This window comes from Pagrus major, chromosome 5, assembly GCF_040436345.1.
Source record: "Pagrus major chromosome 5, Pma_NU_1.0".
Taxonomy (NCBI): domain Eukaryota; kingdom Metazoa; phylum Chordata; class Actinopteri; order Spariformes; family Sparidae; genus Pagrus; species Pagrus major.
In genome coordinates this window covers 32,165,046-32,183,320 of record NC_133219.1, presented here as the reverse complement: position 1 = coordinate 32,183,320, position 18,275 = coordinate 32,165,046, and the positions used below count along the sequence as shown (strand labels likewise).

The 18,275-nt window shown below is 42.4% G+C and overlaps 1 protein-coding gene across 1 annotated transcript in view; it reads right to left on the bottom strand.

The window, feature by feature from the left end:
• efna5b (ephrin-A5b) overlaps window positions 1–6,126 on the bottom strand; it is a 94,288-nt gene extending 88,162 nt beyond the window's left edge. The window contains exon 1 of the mRNA XM_073466891.1: window positions 5,457–6,126. Within this exon, the coding sequence (XP_073322992.1) occupies window positions 5,457–5,581 (125 nt within the window). The 5' untranslated portion in view covers window positions 5,582–6,126. The remainder of the gene's footprint in view (window positions 1–5,456) is intronic.
• Between the last annotated feature and the right edge of the window lie 12,149 nt (window positions 6,127–18,275).

The window sequence follows — 18,275 nt, the reverse complement described above, 5'->3', positions numbered from 1 at the left end:
CGAGGGGTCATTAACGAGAACTAATCAGCCCTCAGACTGAGAGACGGAGGGAGAGGAGGAGAGCTAGAGCAGTGGAGAGAGTAAAACACAGCTCCGAGCGAGTCAGTCGAAAAATGATAAGGGGGACAGGAGGGCGAACACGGGGTCAAAAACAACCTACTTTAGCAGCCAAAGGTATATAAACTTGATTTTTATAATTACATATTGTTGTAAATATAAGTTCATATTGTTGTAAAAGGCAGATGGGAGTATGGACTACCTTCCTTTGTTAGTGTACAGTCAGCATTTGCACTCACATGCATACAAGCACAGATTGACGAGACGTTTATTCATGTCCCACTGGTCTGTGACAGGTAATGAGAAGTCCAAGAGAGAAATATGTAATTATTCTGACATCTAGAAGTCTGAAGGAGAGGAAACAAGCCCTATATGACCCCACGGCTCATTTGGTACATTGCATGCACATGCACACACCCCGCATGCGCTCTCAAACACCAAAACATGCACAAAGACGAAGCCAGACACGACTTGCAACAAAGGAAAGTTGTCTTTGACACCGGCAACACAACCGCTGTACACAAGCTTCCAGTTACAGTGCAGGAATAAAAAATGTAAAAACTACAACACAGAGCAGCACGTTAGAAAAACGCTTTCCAGGCTGTTTGCTCAGCTACAAATTATGCAGCAAAATACAAATCACCTTGAGCAATTTGCATGACCACAACCGCATCAAACTGTTTATGTTAATAACACCCTCCACTTCAAGGAGAGTTCTAGTTACTAGTTTGTCATTCACAGGCCAACTTTCTGCTTCGTTATTCCTCGCCGTGTGTGTGTGTGACCTCTCCCTGAGCTCCTCTCTGAGTGTGCCTGACCTCTGCGCGTCTTTCTCCACCATCAACCGTGGAGGGACTCCCGAAATATCTAATTGTATTCATTCATTTTCTGCGCCCGGCAAGGAGAGACCGAGAGAGAGAGAGAGAGAGAGGGGGTGAGGGAAGGAGGGAGAGAGAGAGAGAAAGCAGAGCGCCGAGAGGCAGCACAGGAGAAAGGCGAGGAGGGATATGGGGAAGAAGAAAGGGCAGAGGGGGGAGAAAGAAAGGAAGGAAAGGGCCGTCTCTTCGGCATTCCAGCTGAGACATCATTAGAGCCGCTGTCTGTCCCCTCATTAGAATAAATACTCACAAGCAAAGACGGTCAGCGAGATAGCAGAGGGTCAAATCGACCGAGAGAAACGTCCCTCTATTTTAAGTTATTTCAAACTGAAGGAACTCTCCGAGGACGGACAAAAACCTCAAGATTTACTACAAGTACCCTCAAAATAACTTTCTGGTGGGCAAAATGCTAAACATGTATGAGAAAAGTAGGAAAATCTGAACCAAAAATGGAGAACCTAATGAGAAAGTGTGCCTGCGTTGAAGAGAGACGGGGGGAGAGGTAAACAAAACAGAAGATTTTTCTGAAAAATACAACACTTAGCAAGTTTCTGGCCTCATGCTGGAGTTGTGATACACAACGGTGGACTGAAGCCAACAACACAGCATGGAAATCCCCTCAGCCCCTGACCCAGACACCAACAACACAAACACCCAGCAGAAACGACCGTGCCACCGCCAACACAAATTAGGACACACTAAAGCAAATATAAAATTCCACACTAAGCCACCTTATAATTCTGACCGCTGGAGAAGCCAAATAGAAGAAATTCTAACATTTTTGCAGACAAAAGGTTGTGTTTTAAACACAAAAAGTCCTTATCTGAGATTGCCCATTCATTACTGCTGCTTGTCCAAGCTGTGAACGTGTCTACACCAGTGTGTTTTGTCTACCAGTGAATCAAACAACCCGTAAGAGGTGACTCCTTCGAGCCCCTTGGCTTATTTTTGTCTGCGTCTAGTTCACACTTTCTCCAATCATTTTGCAATAAATGTCACATGAAATGAGGCAATCTTCTGGTCACTTTTTGAGTAAATATTTTCAGTTTTAAACCTCAAATTAATCGCAGTTGGACAACCCCCCCATTAAAGAAAAAAAGAGGAAACACGTGTCAAAGTTTGTAAGTAAAACAGTTTTTCGTTGGTATTTCCATGTGGAGGTTTTCATTTCTTTCTGTGTATTTCAGGTGATTAAGTGAGTAAGCAGAGCGTAACGTATTGCACACGCTGATCCAACTTGGGCACAATGAATTAAGAGCCAAACAGATTTTGTGACAAAACCAAACTCCAACTACAGCTTTAGTGTGATGGATTATGTAGCTGAGGGTAATTTTGGAGACTGTGGAAGGCGCAGTTTCATACGGTGCAAAAATGAATGGCAACAAATGGCTTTTTTTTTCTGGAGGTAGTAAAACGAGCCCTGAACGGCTGCGTTCAGACAACAAGGAGGGACGTAAAGGAGTCAAACTAGACCCAAAAACATTGGAATAATCCTTTAAGTTGCCTCCTATCATTACTCATGACAAATGACGTTATTAGTATTAATTAATTTCCATTATTAAGTAACATGTGAGCTCAGATGTGCCTGGTTGTGGTCATGGGGCGTTCACACAGTAAATTCTAGGAGCAGCCGTGCTTTCGGTGTGACTGTGAAGCCTCAGAACAAAGGCAGACGCGGGCAAGTTGCGTTACAGTGCCACACCAGCTTTCTACAGTAATGCATGAAGAAAGGGACTCGATATTTATTAACTGAGTCATCAATAAGACAAGTTTGCTATCTCTCCCTCTCCCCGTCTCCGCTCTGCTGTTATGTTACCTTTCTGGCTTCCTGCCTCAGCCCTGCAGGGGTGAGAGTCAAACAAACTCTATTTAGAGTAAGTAGAACGGAGTGACTGGTGTTAGCAGCATTAGAGTCTCGCTGAAAAAACCTGTTTCCTTTCCTCGGGCAAGTCAGAGCTTCAGAAAACGGATGAGGCTCAGGAAACTATCTATTTCTCTGATTTTACTTTGGGACGCACAGAGAGTAAAAAGGCACAACATGCATGCAGCCAAGTGGAACACAAAGTCCTGGTTTTCTCTCCCTCTCTGTTTCACCGTGAGTGTGTCAGATCACAGATTAACAGTAGTTTTGCTTAAATGTCCCTTTTTTTTTTTTTTCTCCAACTTTTCTTTCTTCACTCAAACTGAGAAAACTTGTCAGCACATCTGGAAGATATCAAGTTAACCGAGCGGCGAGACAAGTCAAAACTTTTTTTTTGTTGAAAGAGAAAATGTACTGTCTAATGAAAGTACGTCTATCAACAGCAGGAATCAAGATTTCGACTCAAAATTGTGTTTGCCTCCGTTGAAGAAAGCGGTCCATAAATAAACAGCCGGGGTAGAGACCTGAACCACAACAGTCATGGTCTACGGTATATCAGGCCGAGAATCTACGCACCCCGCTAGACTGGCCCCGGCTTCAGGAGAGGGCTTACAGTCAGCCCTGCGTTTGTACCCCTGACCACTAATTGCTTCAAGCAATAAATCATGTTTTCCCCAAACTTCAAACTGAATATAAATAGTTGTGCAACAAATTCACTGTATGCTATTAATGGATTTGTGCGCACTTGGAGGGTAAGCTGAGGATTTTATTCAACAAATACTAAGTGCCGTTGGCAGTTGAGTGAAAGATCTCTGTAAACTCCAGCAGCAGTGTTTGGACTTAATAAGCCCGGGACAAGGCAGTACAGTCTAACTCCATGAGGGACTTTTAGTGGGAAATGCTGTCTCGACAAACACCGAACGCTGAGGTGGACTCTCGGAGCAGAGAGGAGGATTGTTCAACATCTGAGAAACTTTTATTTTAACTTTGCTGTCCTGCTCCAGTGTGGCCCAACTGAGTCAGCAGCACATAAAACCCCTCGCTTCACTGCTGAGTCTCACGTTGGACACACACTTGTTTTCTTATTAATGTAAATGTAAAGTGAAACGCTTTTTAGTCCTAAAACATTTGACAATATTTAAATTAACTTTTTTTTTTTTTTTTCAAGAAGAAGAAGAAGAAGAAGAAGTGAGGTCAGGACGTGATTTGTGCCTCTGGATAATAAAATGGACAAAAAAAACAATAAGTAAAGTTTCATTTGGGGACATTTTGTCAATTTTAGAAAGAGGAGGCTGCTGCTGAGTTCAAGTTTTCAAAAGTTTCGAATGGGACAGTCCAAACTGCACAGCCATCTCTACACTTCATGGAATAAAAACCATTTTACAGTTTTATATAATCACGCTACTTACGATTTTATTCTCTTGGATTTATTTAAACATTCTCTACGGTTTAATTTTAGCAAGTAAATCTATTATTCCTTCGCTTCACATCTGAAACCTTCTAAACCAAGTTTCATTTGAATTTTTTTTTAGACTTTTACAATAAAGTGCTTAATTCAAATGTCAGTGATCCAACATTGTAATGCTGCACCAAAAAAAAAAAAAAAAACCTTATTGAACATCATTTTTGCTCAACTTCTCCAGGAAGCATTTGCTCACATAAAAGGTGATTCAAGAACTATTTTGGAGATTAATAGTAAGTGAGCTCTGAGAAGCCGCGAGCTCTTAAAAAATCACCATAATATTCTGGTGCTTCAGCCCACTGTGTGTCTTTTGTTGCTCAAAACTGCGTTTGTCATTTTTCTGTCATTTGTCTGCCGTGGTGCCTTTATAATATTCATGAAGCTTGACTTAATGCACTTTCAGATGTGCTGAGGCCGTTGTGTGCCCATACATTTCATCGTGGCAACTGTGCTGAATTTCATAAAGGAGCTGTTTAATGTTGACTGATTCTTTGAGCTCTCGCTGCCTACGTTTAGTATCGCTGGTTAGTTATGAAGCCACACATGAAAAAAAAATGCTATTCCTGACACAGAATCACGTACAGTAGGAGTCCTTCTCACAGTTTGGCCTTAGTGCCTCCAACCTAAGTTTTCCAATGACCTTACACATACTGAATAAGTAAATGGATATGGAAATGGATCTGACGGACTTTGTTCTTATTTTCTGGTGTTTAGCCTGGTTGAGACCAGTTACATTCTGGTGTTAATGGGTCCAGTGGGGTCCAGCCTGAGTGCGCCCGGACAGAGGAACAACACAAGATAATGCTCCAGGTTTTACACGTTGTCCACCTGAATAATTCACAGTGAATTATCTGATCCTGACAATATTGACCGCGGGTAAAGAGCTACAACACCAGACGATGGACGTTGCGTCCAGGCCTTATGATTACGCACGGTTTTTATCTCTACTTTCCCGGGAGGACGCGCTGTTAATGAGCAGCCACGTACTGGAAAATAAGACACAGAAGCCTTTTACACTCCTGTCCCTATCCTCAGCTATAGCCTGTACCTACAGCTACTGGCATTATGCCCTCACTGCGGAGAATAAACACCGATGTGGTCCAGCAAGCCTGCGAACCCCGCGGTTTCATGCGGACGCGAGGAGACGGAACATCGCCGACCCTCCGCGGTAAACCTGCCCGGTGTGGAGGCCACTTACTTGGCGTTGGTCCGGTTCCAGAAGACGGCGTAGCGGTCGGCCACCACTTTGGAACTGGGCTCCTGGCTAAATACACACATCAACAGCACCAGGCAGAGGAAGATGACCATTTCCATTTGCAGCATCACTACAGCGAAACTTCGGCACGTATTCCTCTTCAAGCGGTCGGGTCAGTCAGACGAGTTGCACGGGCGCTTCTACCGGGACAGGTGACGACGGGTCTCGTTCACATGTGGCCGTGTGTGTCTGGCGCAGTTTGTGAATGCTGGACAAACACAAATGCGCACACCATGGAGAATGGCGAGGACGTGACCATTCGAGGGGACACTTGAGATGACACTTGTTCAGGTTGACGGGGATTTGAAGTTACGAAGAAGAAAAAAAAACCCAACCAACGCGTCGCGGTGCTTTCTTTCTCTCTGATGCAGGGCGACGGTCCGGATGAATCACAGGCTTTATGTCATGCAGGATGTCAGCTCGGACAAATCCGTGGCGGGGCTGACTAAATGTTTCTCCCACTAATGCACAAACAGTGCGATCGACACGCGCGCAGGCACACACTCAAATGCGCAGCAACAACAGGCGGTGTTCTTCTGTTGGTGTGATAGTGTTCCCCTTATGCCGGGAGCTACTGGATGCAGCCAGTGTCAGGGCAGATGACAACTGCTCAACACTTCTTCTTACTCCAAACCCAAAGCGCAGGGGGGATCAGTCGGTCCGAGATGTGATGGAGAAAAGAGAGAGAGAGAGGCTCAGTGTGTCCAATGACGCCGTGTGGCGCACGTCAGATGTCCATGTTCTCCAGGCAACTTTTTAAAGCCATACAGTCAATCAGTCACCGGCTGGCAGATGGATGGTAATGTCAGACTCGGTGTTTCGTCTCCAGGGTAATGTTATCCTTCCTCTGCGATTTGCCGGGGGTGTCACGGCCGAGGCGGGGAGGAGTCCTTCTCGGTGTGGGGGAGAGGACGGACAGCGGTGTGTTTTCTCATGCGCTTCTCTCCGCGGAGACGCTTCTTGTTTATGTCCGCATCCCAAAGTGTCCTCCTCATATATAAGCCATCGTGCGACGCGCAGGAATGAAAAAAATCTCGCGCTCTCCCATGTGCATGGCGTGTTTAGTTAGTCTCCCCCTTTTTTTTTCTCTCTTGTGTTTGGGTTCAGAAAAGCCGGGACGCGCAGGAAGGTGAGGGCAAAGGCAGGCAGCTCCAGACGCCGAATGAGAGAGTGGGTTTGGTTACGGCGGAGCGGGGGATAGTCCCATTGGTTTGAAATGATTTGAATGGGCGTCGCTCGAACAAAGCCAAGCCCCTCCCCCCGCCTAAAAGCGAGCTAATTCAATTAGGAAGAGGTAAAGCTGGAAGGGGACGGGGGGAAGAGGTGCGCAGGACAGGGACCGCTTTTAGATACTCTGTCAGATCCGAGCGATAAAGTGCGCACGACGCGGTTTAATTACATGCAAACGGACGCAGCGGAGCAAAGAAGACTGGGACTCCAGTTACTCTCTCTCCATTCAACTCAATTCAAACTGCTTTTTTTTTTCTAATAACAGGAAAAGAAGCCGTTTATGAGGTTTTATAACCCAATTAATATTATTTTATTACATCTAGATATTAGATCAGAAGTGAGTTTATGATAAAGAAACACGGAAAATGTTCACAGATAATGTCCATAATTATTTTTTTTTTATCCCAACTGCTGATTAAAAAGATTTTTCGTTCATATCTAATTTTTGATTTAAGGAATTGAACCCAAAGGTCACATCTCTCCCACAGAGAGGAGGAGGAGGAGGAGGAGGAGGAGGAGAGGGGGCTGCTGCCTCACAACCTCTCCATGATGGTGTCACGCCAAGCGGTGGTGGCTATGCGGGGCTCCCGGGGGTTAGTTGTGACAGGGGCAGCCTGTTGCGGGGAGCAGACGGACGGGTGGGTTCAAGGCGCCGCTCCAGCGCCCAGACGCCCCGCAGTGGCGATCGTGCGGGACAGCTGACTCAGCCGGGGCTGGAGGGGGCGGGGGGGGGGACAAATCCAAGTTCTAGCGCGCCTTTGGGGAACCGCGTCTGTCGTCGCCCGAAATCACACAAGTGCTCACAAGGAGGATTTATGAAACTTTAGAAAACAAGCAGCAGGCCTTAATTCAGGTGGGAAATGCCGAACGAAAATAAATGTAACATGAATTCATACGGATACAATGTGCAGGACGTCTGGGGTGGATTTATAGCGACCTCATGGCGCTTTTAACTTTTTTTTTTCTGCATTTCAGTTTGGTGGAAAAATCCTTGAATTTTATTTTATTATATATTTATTTTCTACTCTAAACCAACCCCCCTTTTTTTTAACTTTGATATAACCGATATGTTTTTAAAAAGTGATGTGAACTTGTGTATAACGTTTTGGTTGCAGTTTGCAAGACTAATAAGCAGAAAGAAGTGTGAGTTGTTTAAAACCTAATACAGAAAACTGATCAAATTAATTTAATTTTGTTGCAACATGTTGTGTGTTCTGTTTGTGTTAAACATAGATATAAAAAATGATATTCAGGATAACAATTTTAAATAAATGAGAAGATACAGACATGAAATCTTAAATTAAAATCTGACAAGGTAAAAATCGAGGAAACCGATTACCTTCAAAAAGTAAAGTAGACTTTTAATAATAATTTTATGTTGTTAGAATTTTTTTAGCTCATACAACTTAAATTGAATAGCCTACTTTACTTTGCAATTCTGAGGTAATTGGTTTCCTAACTTTTTTAAAGTAAAGTAAACTTTTAAACTCAACATTTGTGATGTTTCCAGAGAGGTAAGCAAAGATTTCTTGGTGAGTTTATCTCTTATTTTTTCTTTAATTTATCTGTCGGCCAACGTATAAAAGGTAAAAAATAAAAAACAAATACAAGAAAGACTTTGAATGTTACGCCAATATTACGCCCCTTGTAAGGTCAAGAAAATCAGATGCAGTTAGTCAAAAAAAATGCCTACTGTGTGTGTGTGTGTGTGTGTGTGTGTGTGTGTGTGTGTGTGTGTGTGTGTGTGTGTGCAACAGGTGCTGCTGTTTGCCTCAAGGATACAGGAGGAGGAGGCAGAGAGGGGAAAAAAGGAGAGGGAAGACAGAAAGAGGGAGGAAAGGGTGAGAGGGCAGCTAATATTTTAAGATAATCCTCTTGACCTCTTCCCGTGGACTATTGTAAACTTCACTTACAGCTATCAACGCACGTACACACACAGAAGGGCACTCATGCGCACAACCACCACATCCACAAATGTTGTCACGCACACACTCACTTTCTCAAGCATTTTTTGCGATGCACTCACACACACACACACACACACACACACTAAGTGAGGACACTATCAACTACCAGGGGAGGAGGGGTGGGGAGGTCAGCTCAGAGGTCAGTGAACATGGCTGTTTTCACACCCACTTTACAGCCGTGACTGCATTCCTCTCCTGCTGCGTCCCGTCTCTCTCTCTCTCAGACACACACACATGCACACTCACATTCAAAAAAACACACTTGATAACAAGCATATATGACTGACTGACTGACTGGTGCACTCAGCGTACACCCCCAGCTGTTTCCATTTTCTCTGGCATAGAAACAGAGCTTTTTCCTCCCCATCCCCTTCTTAACCCTGCTGTCACTATCATAGTGGGCTGCGTTGATTACTTCTCGTGCGGGCCCATTTTCCTCCCTCGGCCCCCATCCGCATGCTGCCGGCGGTGCGGTGCAAAGATGGCTTGAACTCTATTTTCAAAAAGGCGGGTTTATTTTTTACATTTGATTGATTAGGGATGAGGAAAACAACACTAACACGGGCTATCAGTGATCAGATGATGTGTTTTTTTGTTGTTGTTTTAAAAAAAGGGATGCAAATTCGACAGACTCTTGCGCTGCCATGCTCACATCTCGTACACTTTTGTTATCCTCCCTCATTAATTGGATACATTCACACACATGTTTTTATTTCACAATGTTAACAAACTACAAACTAAATAAATATTCTTTTTTTTTATAAACAAGCTGTTCTTAGAGGAAAATAAGGTCCCCAGAACACTGTTTGAAGCTAGAAAGGTGGCAGGGTCCGCCAAATATAAACAAAGTAAAACAGTATGAAATTGTGTTGTCCTTTAAGGTCAGCTTGTTTATTCGGTTTATTCAGTCATGAAAACAAAGAAAGCTTGTTTATTTAGTTTGTTTAGGCATGCAGAAAAAAATCACTCAATGAAGATCTTTCTCTTCTGATTACAATTTCTTCCCCAAAACTACACAATGCACCTTTAACTCTGAGGTCCAGGTCAATTTTGCTCACGATGCCTTTTTGATACAGAATAACTGGATTCATCACAAGCTCCAATTTGATATATAGAAGTCATTCTGGCTGAAATGACAAGTGTCTGGCTCCAAGCCTGAGATTTTCCTCCTCTCACACACGGTAATCTGTACGCTCACACAGCCAGGGGTCACAGCAGGGTGAGATAGGAAATCTGGCTGGCTGTCTGTCTGGGTGGTTCGTACCTATTTTTTGTAGTGTTACTGTTCTTCTGCCATCAGGACAATTAGAGGCTGCATCATAACAGTGACTCATTAAAAAGATGTGAGAATGTGGCTCGGCGTGCCTGGTGTCAACATGACAGGTCAGGCGTGCCAACAGGCAATTACGGACATGAAAAGCAAAAAAAGATCCTTTGAACGAGTACTCTTGGAAATATCTGTCAATTAGAGGTGTGTCTGACAGCGGAAAACACCAGTCACACTGTTTGGCGTTAATTAAAACTGTGTATACAAACACGGCACCTTTTTTTTTTGTATTGAGATCTATTGGATCTATTAGAAGTGAATCCCTGAATCAGTCAGCGACATCAAAAGAAATGTAAAACCCAACCGCTGAGTGCAGACAAAATGGCACCACTTTGCTTTTAACGTCGTAAAATATAAAAAGGAAACATTAAATCTGCTCTCAAGACACCTTTAAAATCATCCTCCCTCATCATCAAATCTCTATAAAGTATCCCTATAGTTTTACAGGACATTAGGACGGAAAGTATTGCATACGTTCCCTAATGTTATGTCTGCTTACCGAGAGCAGCGTTGGGATCTAGCAAGCGTACTGGAGATGATCTTCTCAGACAAATCTCATTGATATACAGCTCACACATCCATAAATATGATGCTCTCTCACAAGCCCAGGCAATGGGATCGTTGTCAGTTAGAATTACTGAGAGCACTGTGCATGCATTGTGCCCTGTAACCCCATTCACGCTATCTCATGCTGCAAACTGCGAACTTCAGATTAGGCTGGGTTACATACGAGGAGGAAATAGGATTTCACCTCTTCTTCTTCTTCTTTTGGCCATTTCAGAAGATAAACATCATAATTCTCCAGTAGGCGAGAGCCCCACAAAGAATCAAATAGTAAGCACTTGGTATCTGTGTCTTCATTCGACTGACAAACAATTTAATGCCACATCTAACACCTGAAATCACACGTTCATCAGTCAGCATCAGTGTACCACTCTGTATCCTGTGTGTTCATAAACTTGACACAAACCTTTCTCATTACATCTGAGCTCATGGAGAACATTACCTCCCTCTCTCTGTCTCGCTCCCTCGCTCTCTCTCTTAATTCTCCGCCACCTCCCTCTTTAGGATGCATATTAGATTAAAGATTTTATTGTCACACTCAATGCACTTAGAGCGCTGGCAAACTAAATCACAGGGAGACAGCATGTCATAGAAGAGACACCTTGGGTTGACTAAGTCATGACGAGCCAGCACAAATCGATGAGAGGGACTAATCGGATGTATCTGCTGGGACGGGCCCTGCCCTGAATCCAAATGATGGACACCAGATGGGGACTGATGTTGCCATTAGTACACCATCAGCACGGTAGACAAAGTGATGTAAGGACAAGGGCTTCCTATTCAATGAGGAATCAGGTTTTCAATACGGACAGCCAAGGTCTTTCTATTCATGGGGGGAAAGCGGGGAATCTACAGTGGTGACGGTTGCCAGTGTTTGTGTGGGAATAAAAGAGTTTGTGTACGTCTGCTTGTGGTCAGACTTATGAGGACCACATGTACTCACAGGGACAGGAAGATGAGGAAAATGTTGCCAATCCTCAAAGGACTGTGGAGAATTTGAAAAAGACCTTATATCTTAAAAAAGAAAATTGTCCAAACTCATGAATGTAAAGAGAATGATTCATCCTCTCTCTGGTTTGCTTAGGTTCAGGCAACTAAAACTACTTGGATAAAGTTTGGGAAAAGCCACGGTCATGGTTAAAAGAGGACTGCTTGGAGTGCAAACTGCAGTCATTAGTGTCAAAGTTACACATTTTGAATAGAGAAACAACCAACGCTGCCATTTTCCCGGTGAGGATGATCTCCGTTTAGACAAAAGTTTAAATCAGTATAACTGTTAAAGTTCACTGTGTAGATTTGGAGGATTACAACAAGGGTTTAAAGGTTAAAGGAATAGTAATAAGACACTCTGGGAAATAAGCCAAGTCTGTAGGTAGTCAAGTCAAGTCGAGTCAAGTCAAGTCAAAGTTTATTATAGCCCAATATCACAAGGCTGCCTGAAAGGGCTGTACATATAATAAACACAGAACATGAGCAACATTAGCAAAACACAAAAACGTACATATATATATATATATATGCATATACAGTATATATGGGTCTTAAATACATTTAAAGATGAGTCATGGTTGTTTGTTTTCACGATAATGAAAACATTTCTTACCATGATAAAAATTAGCATTGAGTTCAATCTTTACCCCCTCACACTTTTACAGTTTGAAATTACAAAATAGCTGAGAGCAGTTACACATATTATCTTTGTACAAATGCTGGAACAAAGTAGCTCCAGTAGAAGCAGCTGCAGCTTTTCCTTTGTGTGTAATTAAAACTGAGAAAATGTAAAATAAATTATAATTTGTTTGTAATATTTGTCTCTGTGGCTAAACAGCTGTGGATTCAATTTAATATGTTAAAGTTACTGAACTTGTTCTCAGGCTCAGTTAACTTTATAATTTGGTTTAACAAAAAAGACTTCAAATGAAATCAGTTTTATTTACATGGCCCAAAATCACAATTATATTGCCTCAGTGGGCTTTTTACAATCCTTACAGTGATCGACTTCCTTTGTCCTTAGACCCTCAATTCAAGTAAGGAAAAACTTCCCAGTTTTCCAAATAAAAAATAAATAAAAAACCCTTGTAGCAGGGGGGAGAAATGTAATAAACCTCAGCAAGAGCCACTCAGGAGGGATCTTCTCTCGGGATGGACAGATGTGCAATGGATGATGCGTGTACAGAACAGAACAACGAAATCAGAGAGTATACAAATTTAATTGCCAGAATAGATTACATGAAATATAAACTAATAATGTGAATCCAGGAGGACGACTGAGCGGGCCGAGGCATCACCAAGTGGTGTCCGAGTCACACAACGTCCTCTCCACCATGGTGACCCGGAAGAGGACAGGCCACACAAGATTGGTAAAAATTATATATGTGTGTATATCAGAATGCCTTAAGATTTATAACGATAAAACAACCGGATACAACCTGTGAGTTAATGAGCGAGGTGCTGGAAGGTGTATTGTGTTACCTTTGGATTTAGATGATTTAGATGACTTGATTTTGAAAGTTCCCTCCAAAATTCAAGGCAGCAGTTGAACTTACATTTTTAAGTTGAAAAAAAACCCCAAACTAATCATTTGCAGTGTGGAGGTGGTGATGATGGTGATGAGACTATTGCCTGCAGCAATAACAAGACAGGAGGCAACACACCTTTCAACACCTCTAAACATCACTGACTGACATGTTGTATCTTGTTTGTTTAATCCTTCAAAGTACAGAAGTGTAAAAATTACCACAATGACACATTGTGGTTTTTATGTGGCATTATGTGCCTGTTTATTTGTTGACTGGAAGGGCTGTGGATTTTGTTACTGTATTTTGAGTCTTTGTGCTATGCTAAGCTAAGCTAAGCTCAGCTAACAAACTGCTGGCATATTTACCGCACAGACATGAGAGTGGTATCCATCACATCATCTAAGTCTTTGCAAGACAGTGAATAAGTGCATTTACCAAAATATTGATCTCGTTAAGGAATTCCCCCTTTCAGTCCCCCAAATTGTACAGAATTTCTTTGCCCTCAACGTTTAAGGTCCTCCCAAGTATAGAGAGCGAGAGTGCATGCGTGTAATGTATGTGGGAGCCTCCGTGAACACACATACCACATATCTTTGTATTTAAGATCAATCATGTATGTCTCAGAGAGAGTTTTGCTTTTAAAGTCTTGAGTCTTATCTGGTATCTCAAAATAAATATTCCAGAAAGCAGTTTTACTTTCTTGGATGAATGAGAATGTCTGCACAGGCGTGTTTCTCCAGGGCTTTGGGACATACCATCAGCAGATAAAGAATTAATAAGAACATTCTTCATTCTTCAGCGGGACGTTATCGGCCGGCGCTGGTGTGAAAACAGCTGTTTTATGTCTGACCTACACCCAGTTTTTCAGCAGCCTTACAGTAAAGCTGTCCACTTTTTCCTCCTCCGTTCACAGTTAAATGAACGAAGGCTCGCGCACACACACAGACACACACGGACACAAAAACCACAAACAGCCCCCTGCCCCTGTAGTATAAATGTTTATTTGGCCTGCAACGAGGCGGTTTGTTTCCTCATGTTTGATGCATTATATTGTACGATATTTCACACAATGCGCTAATGACATCAGCTCCAGCTGTGTGTGTTGCTAACAATATATATAAGTCTGTGTGTACACACTATGTATATGCACTCTTCTCCGTGTGTGTGCTTAAAATGTACCATTAACTCCAACAGTATTGAGCCATTTCTTCTTGTTGTTGTTTAAAACCAAACTCTTTCCCTTTATTAACCTTAAGTGCATTACCTCCAGTGGGCAAATACAGGGTTAATGATAAAGAGTGCATTGCTTGGTGGAATTTTATCCTTAGATCTAATTCAGAGAAGTCTAACTTATCCTCATTATAGGGACCTGTAGAGGAGCAAATGACAAATCACAGTATGTGATAATAAAGGTGACACTGTGAAAATCCCTTGGCTGGGATCCATCTCATCATTATGAGAGCATTATGAATGGATGTAATAAAAGTGAATTAAGACAGGACACCGCTGATATAGATATTATGAGCACATTGTCCCTTGCCTAATGTGAATGGTGCTTCAGCTGGCTTCTGCAATAAGGGCCCCAATTTGGAGAGGCCTATCCTCAACTCAGAGTAATACTTACATGCAATCATTACCAAAAAAGCTGGGAGGAGAGAGGGTGGGCATCTATCGAGTCCTCTTTTGTAGTCTCTCTGCTCTTTCATTATAGCAATGAATGTAAAAAAGCCTTTGATATCCCTGGCTACAGTGTGCAACGCAGCAGTCATTCGGCTCTATGGGGCCTCACGTCTCTCTTTGAAGTCCCAGGAAGAAATTGATGTTCCACTGTCCCTTTATGACTCTTCTGTCGAAAGGAAATATAGATTCATAGGCCCAGGACAAAGCTAATAGCCAGACTTGTTCAAAGCAAAGGAGCAAAATAATAGTGCAGTGTGTCAGTTAGAGCCAAAGAACATTAATCTCTTATTAATACCAGTTGATTCTCTTTTCAAACTGTACTTTCTTGCGCTTCTGTCTTTCCGTCTCTCTCGTTCTCCGGAGGGCGTTGCTCTGTGGAGAAGGCCACCATTGAAGAGCTCAGCTATACATCACTGATGAGGGTACAATGGCATTAGTGTATGCTTAGCCTGCTAATTCTCACCGCCATTATGGAAAGTTTTCTAATCGGGCCATTTGTAATTCCACACATAAAAGATAAGCTGAGATCCAAGCTTGCGAGAGGGCTTATGACGCTGATCAAATTAAGATCACTTTCTCCCAACAGGAATACCTGATAATGAGAAATACAATTGCTATAGAGAGTATCACTGACAGGCTATTGACAAAGAGATTCCCCCTACGGTATTTGTTATGCACATTGCGTATGCAAGAATGTAGCTACAGGCCATCTATTTTTCATATACAGCGTATTTCCTTTCCAGAGGCCTAATGACAAACATCAAACTTAGACAAAATGGTGTCATTTTATGTGTATTTATATGAATCTTGACCCCATTGTGTCAGTCATTCCTGACCGAGTGTATGAACGTAAGAATGTTTCATATCCCCCTGACGCCACACTAATCCTCCCTCTCCAGATATCACTCAGTCACTGAGATAGAGCATTTCCTTCTCATGTTCTTAATTTGTCTTTTTTTTAATGGAAGGAATGAAGGACACATAAGAGCTCGGGGTAAACTCACAGGAAACACGCATGCACACGCGCACACAAAGCCATCACGATGACACGCAGTGCGGATTCATGTTGGAATGCTTGTGCACACCTAAACACATGTAGAAAGAAGAAGGGCCTCGCATTCTCACATGCATAATCATAGACGGAGAAAATACAGCCTCTGGAAATTATGGGGTGGAAACCTTCGGGATGTGCATTTCCCTCAGAGAAAATGTTTAGTGTAATCACATCTGATGGGAAAGTGAGAAACCACATTAAGTGTTGTTGGCACTCTGTTTGGAATAATGAAGATACAGCATTATGAGCAAATATGACTCCATTCAGCTCATATACGTCATACTTATATAACAAAATACATACAGAGCTCTGTCTCTCGCTGTCATTTACGGATTTCTCTTTTGGGAGCGCTGCCCGCCACACCTGTGTTGTGATGTCACCAACTTTCTCCTCAGTTCTTTATGAAATATGATGTCATCATTCAGCGCCCTGTCCGATGATACGATCCAGGGAAATGTGAGGTCACTCCACTTTTTCCCAAATGTAACATCAATCACGATGGCTTCCAGAGAGCCAAAGTGCAGTCCAAGGCAGGGCTGTGCTCGGGGTGGATCAGCACCTCCTAAAAGCAAGGATCAGGAAAATAATGTCACCGCCATTTTGATTTAATGATAGCGTAGGCCTTATATTACTGCAGTGTGACAGCTTAATTACAATGATTAGTACCAGTGGAACATATGTACAGTGTTTGTTGTCCTCAAGCTTCATGGCAGCAAATACCGAGCGAGCATCTCACACAATCACTGAAAAACATCTGTTCAAAATGTGAAGCATTTAAGGGTCAGTCTACAGAATTACAAAAAACATTGTCTCACTTAGCTCTAATGGCGGTGGTTGGTACAGTTGTGGTGTCTACGGCACTGAAAATTCCTTTAAAATACTTTTTACCGAAGAAATAGGACCTATGAAAAGTTAGGGAGGTCTGTCGATTAACCAGAGTGTCAAGGACATTGTCTCTGCAAAGGCACGCAGCTGTTGAATTTTTTAAATCTAATTTTTCAATGTGGTGATCAACACAAATTTGTATTCACCTCCACTGTGTCAGGCTGGCAGCAGAAAATCTCAGTGGCTTAAAACCTGGGTTAATAAAACCAAAGTCAACAGCATGGTTAGACACTACTAGAGGCAGTGGTGGAAAGTAAACAAGTGTATTTAATCAAGCACAGTTTAAGGTACTTATACTTTACTTGAGTATTTCCATTATCTGCAACTTTATACTGCTTCGAATATTGTGCATTTTACTCCACTACATTTATTTGACAACATTAGTAGTAGTAACTTTGCAGATTTAGTCTAATAATACAAAATAAAGTCAACAAATAAATTAAGATGTCATATTATAGACTAAAGGGTAACTAAAGGGTAATTAAAGTGTGTTTACAGGTACATAGATAAAAGTATTTTAATGCCTTTTTGTGGCTCCAGTGGACTGCTTTTTTAAAACCGAGTTGGCACATTACCCACAATGCAACTTAGCCACCGAGTGATATCACTGGGGACAGTTTATCAGACTGCAACTTCCTCTGGATTGGGGGAGTTTTCCAAGGATATCCTAAGATAAAACTCTACTGATTGCTGACGGGAAACTACACAAAGTAGTTTAACCACTTTTACCAGCTCCTACATGAATGCGTCAATAATTATTATCAAATAATATAATACAAAATATTCTGAAATATGCCATTATTCATAATGAGCACTTGTAGTTTTGGCACCTTGCCTACCATGTCTACACTGTGGTATTATGACTTTTACTAAAGCACAAGATCTGAATGCTTTTTCCACCTCCGACTAGAGAAGTAAGTGAGATGATGTGGTTTTTGTTATTTGTGTGAATCGAGAAGTGCTGTTGATTTTGGATGGTTTTCAATACTATTTTGGATATCTGACAATTTAAGAATTTTTCACATGAATCCCAACCAAATGATGAGTAAGACTCTCAAAACAACATTCACATTACAAAACCCAATCATCCCAGTGTGATAAGTATCAGTATTACACATCCACCCACCAAACCCTCACACCTGCTGGCCAGCAGGCTAGCAGAACACAGAGGCGCCCTCTGAACCGACATGTTTGACTAATACCAACTTGTCAGCACTATGTATCCCTGCAGCTCAGGATATTGGAGCAATTACCTTCATACAGCACCCCCGAGGAGCGCAGGGGTCGTCGGAGCCCGATTCATCTGTAGGACGCAGTCAAACAGGCCTAACAGCACCAACGCTGACTTGTTAGGGAACAAGGTGCCTGTCATAATTAGCAATGACATTTGCTGACAGAGAGGCCAAGCAGGCCCGGCCTCCACTGAGATGTTTTAGCATCAAGAAATGGAGAGAGAGAGATCTATCAGATAGAGAGAGGTTTTTCACACGCCTCTCCAATGGATTCTGTTGCCTAAGGGGCCGTAGTGCCAATCAG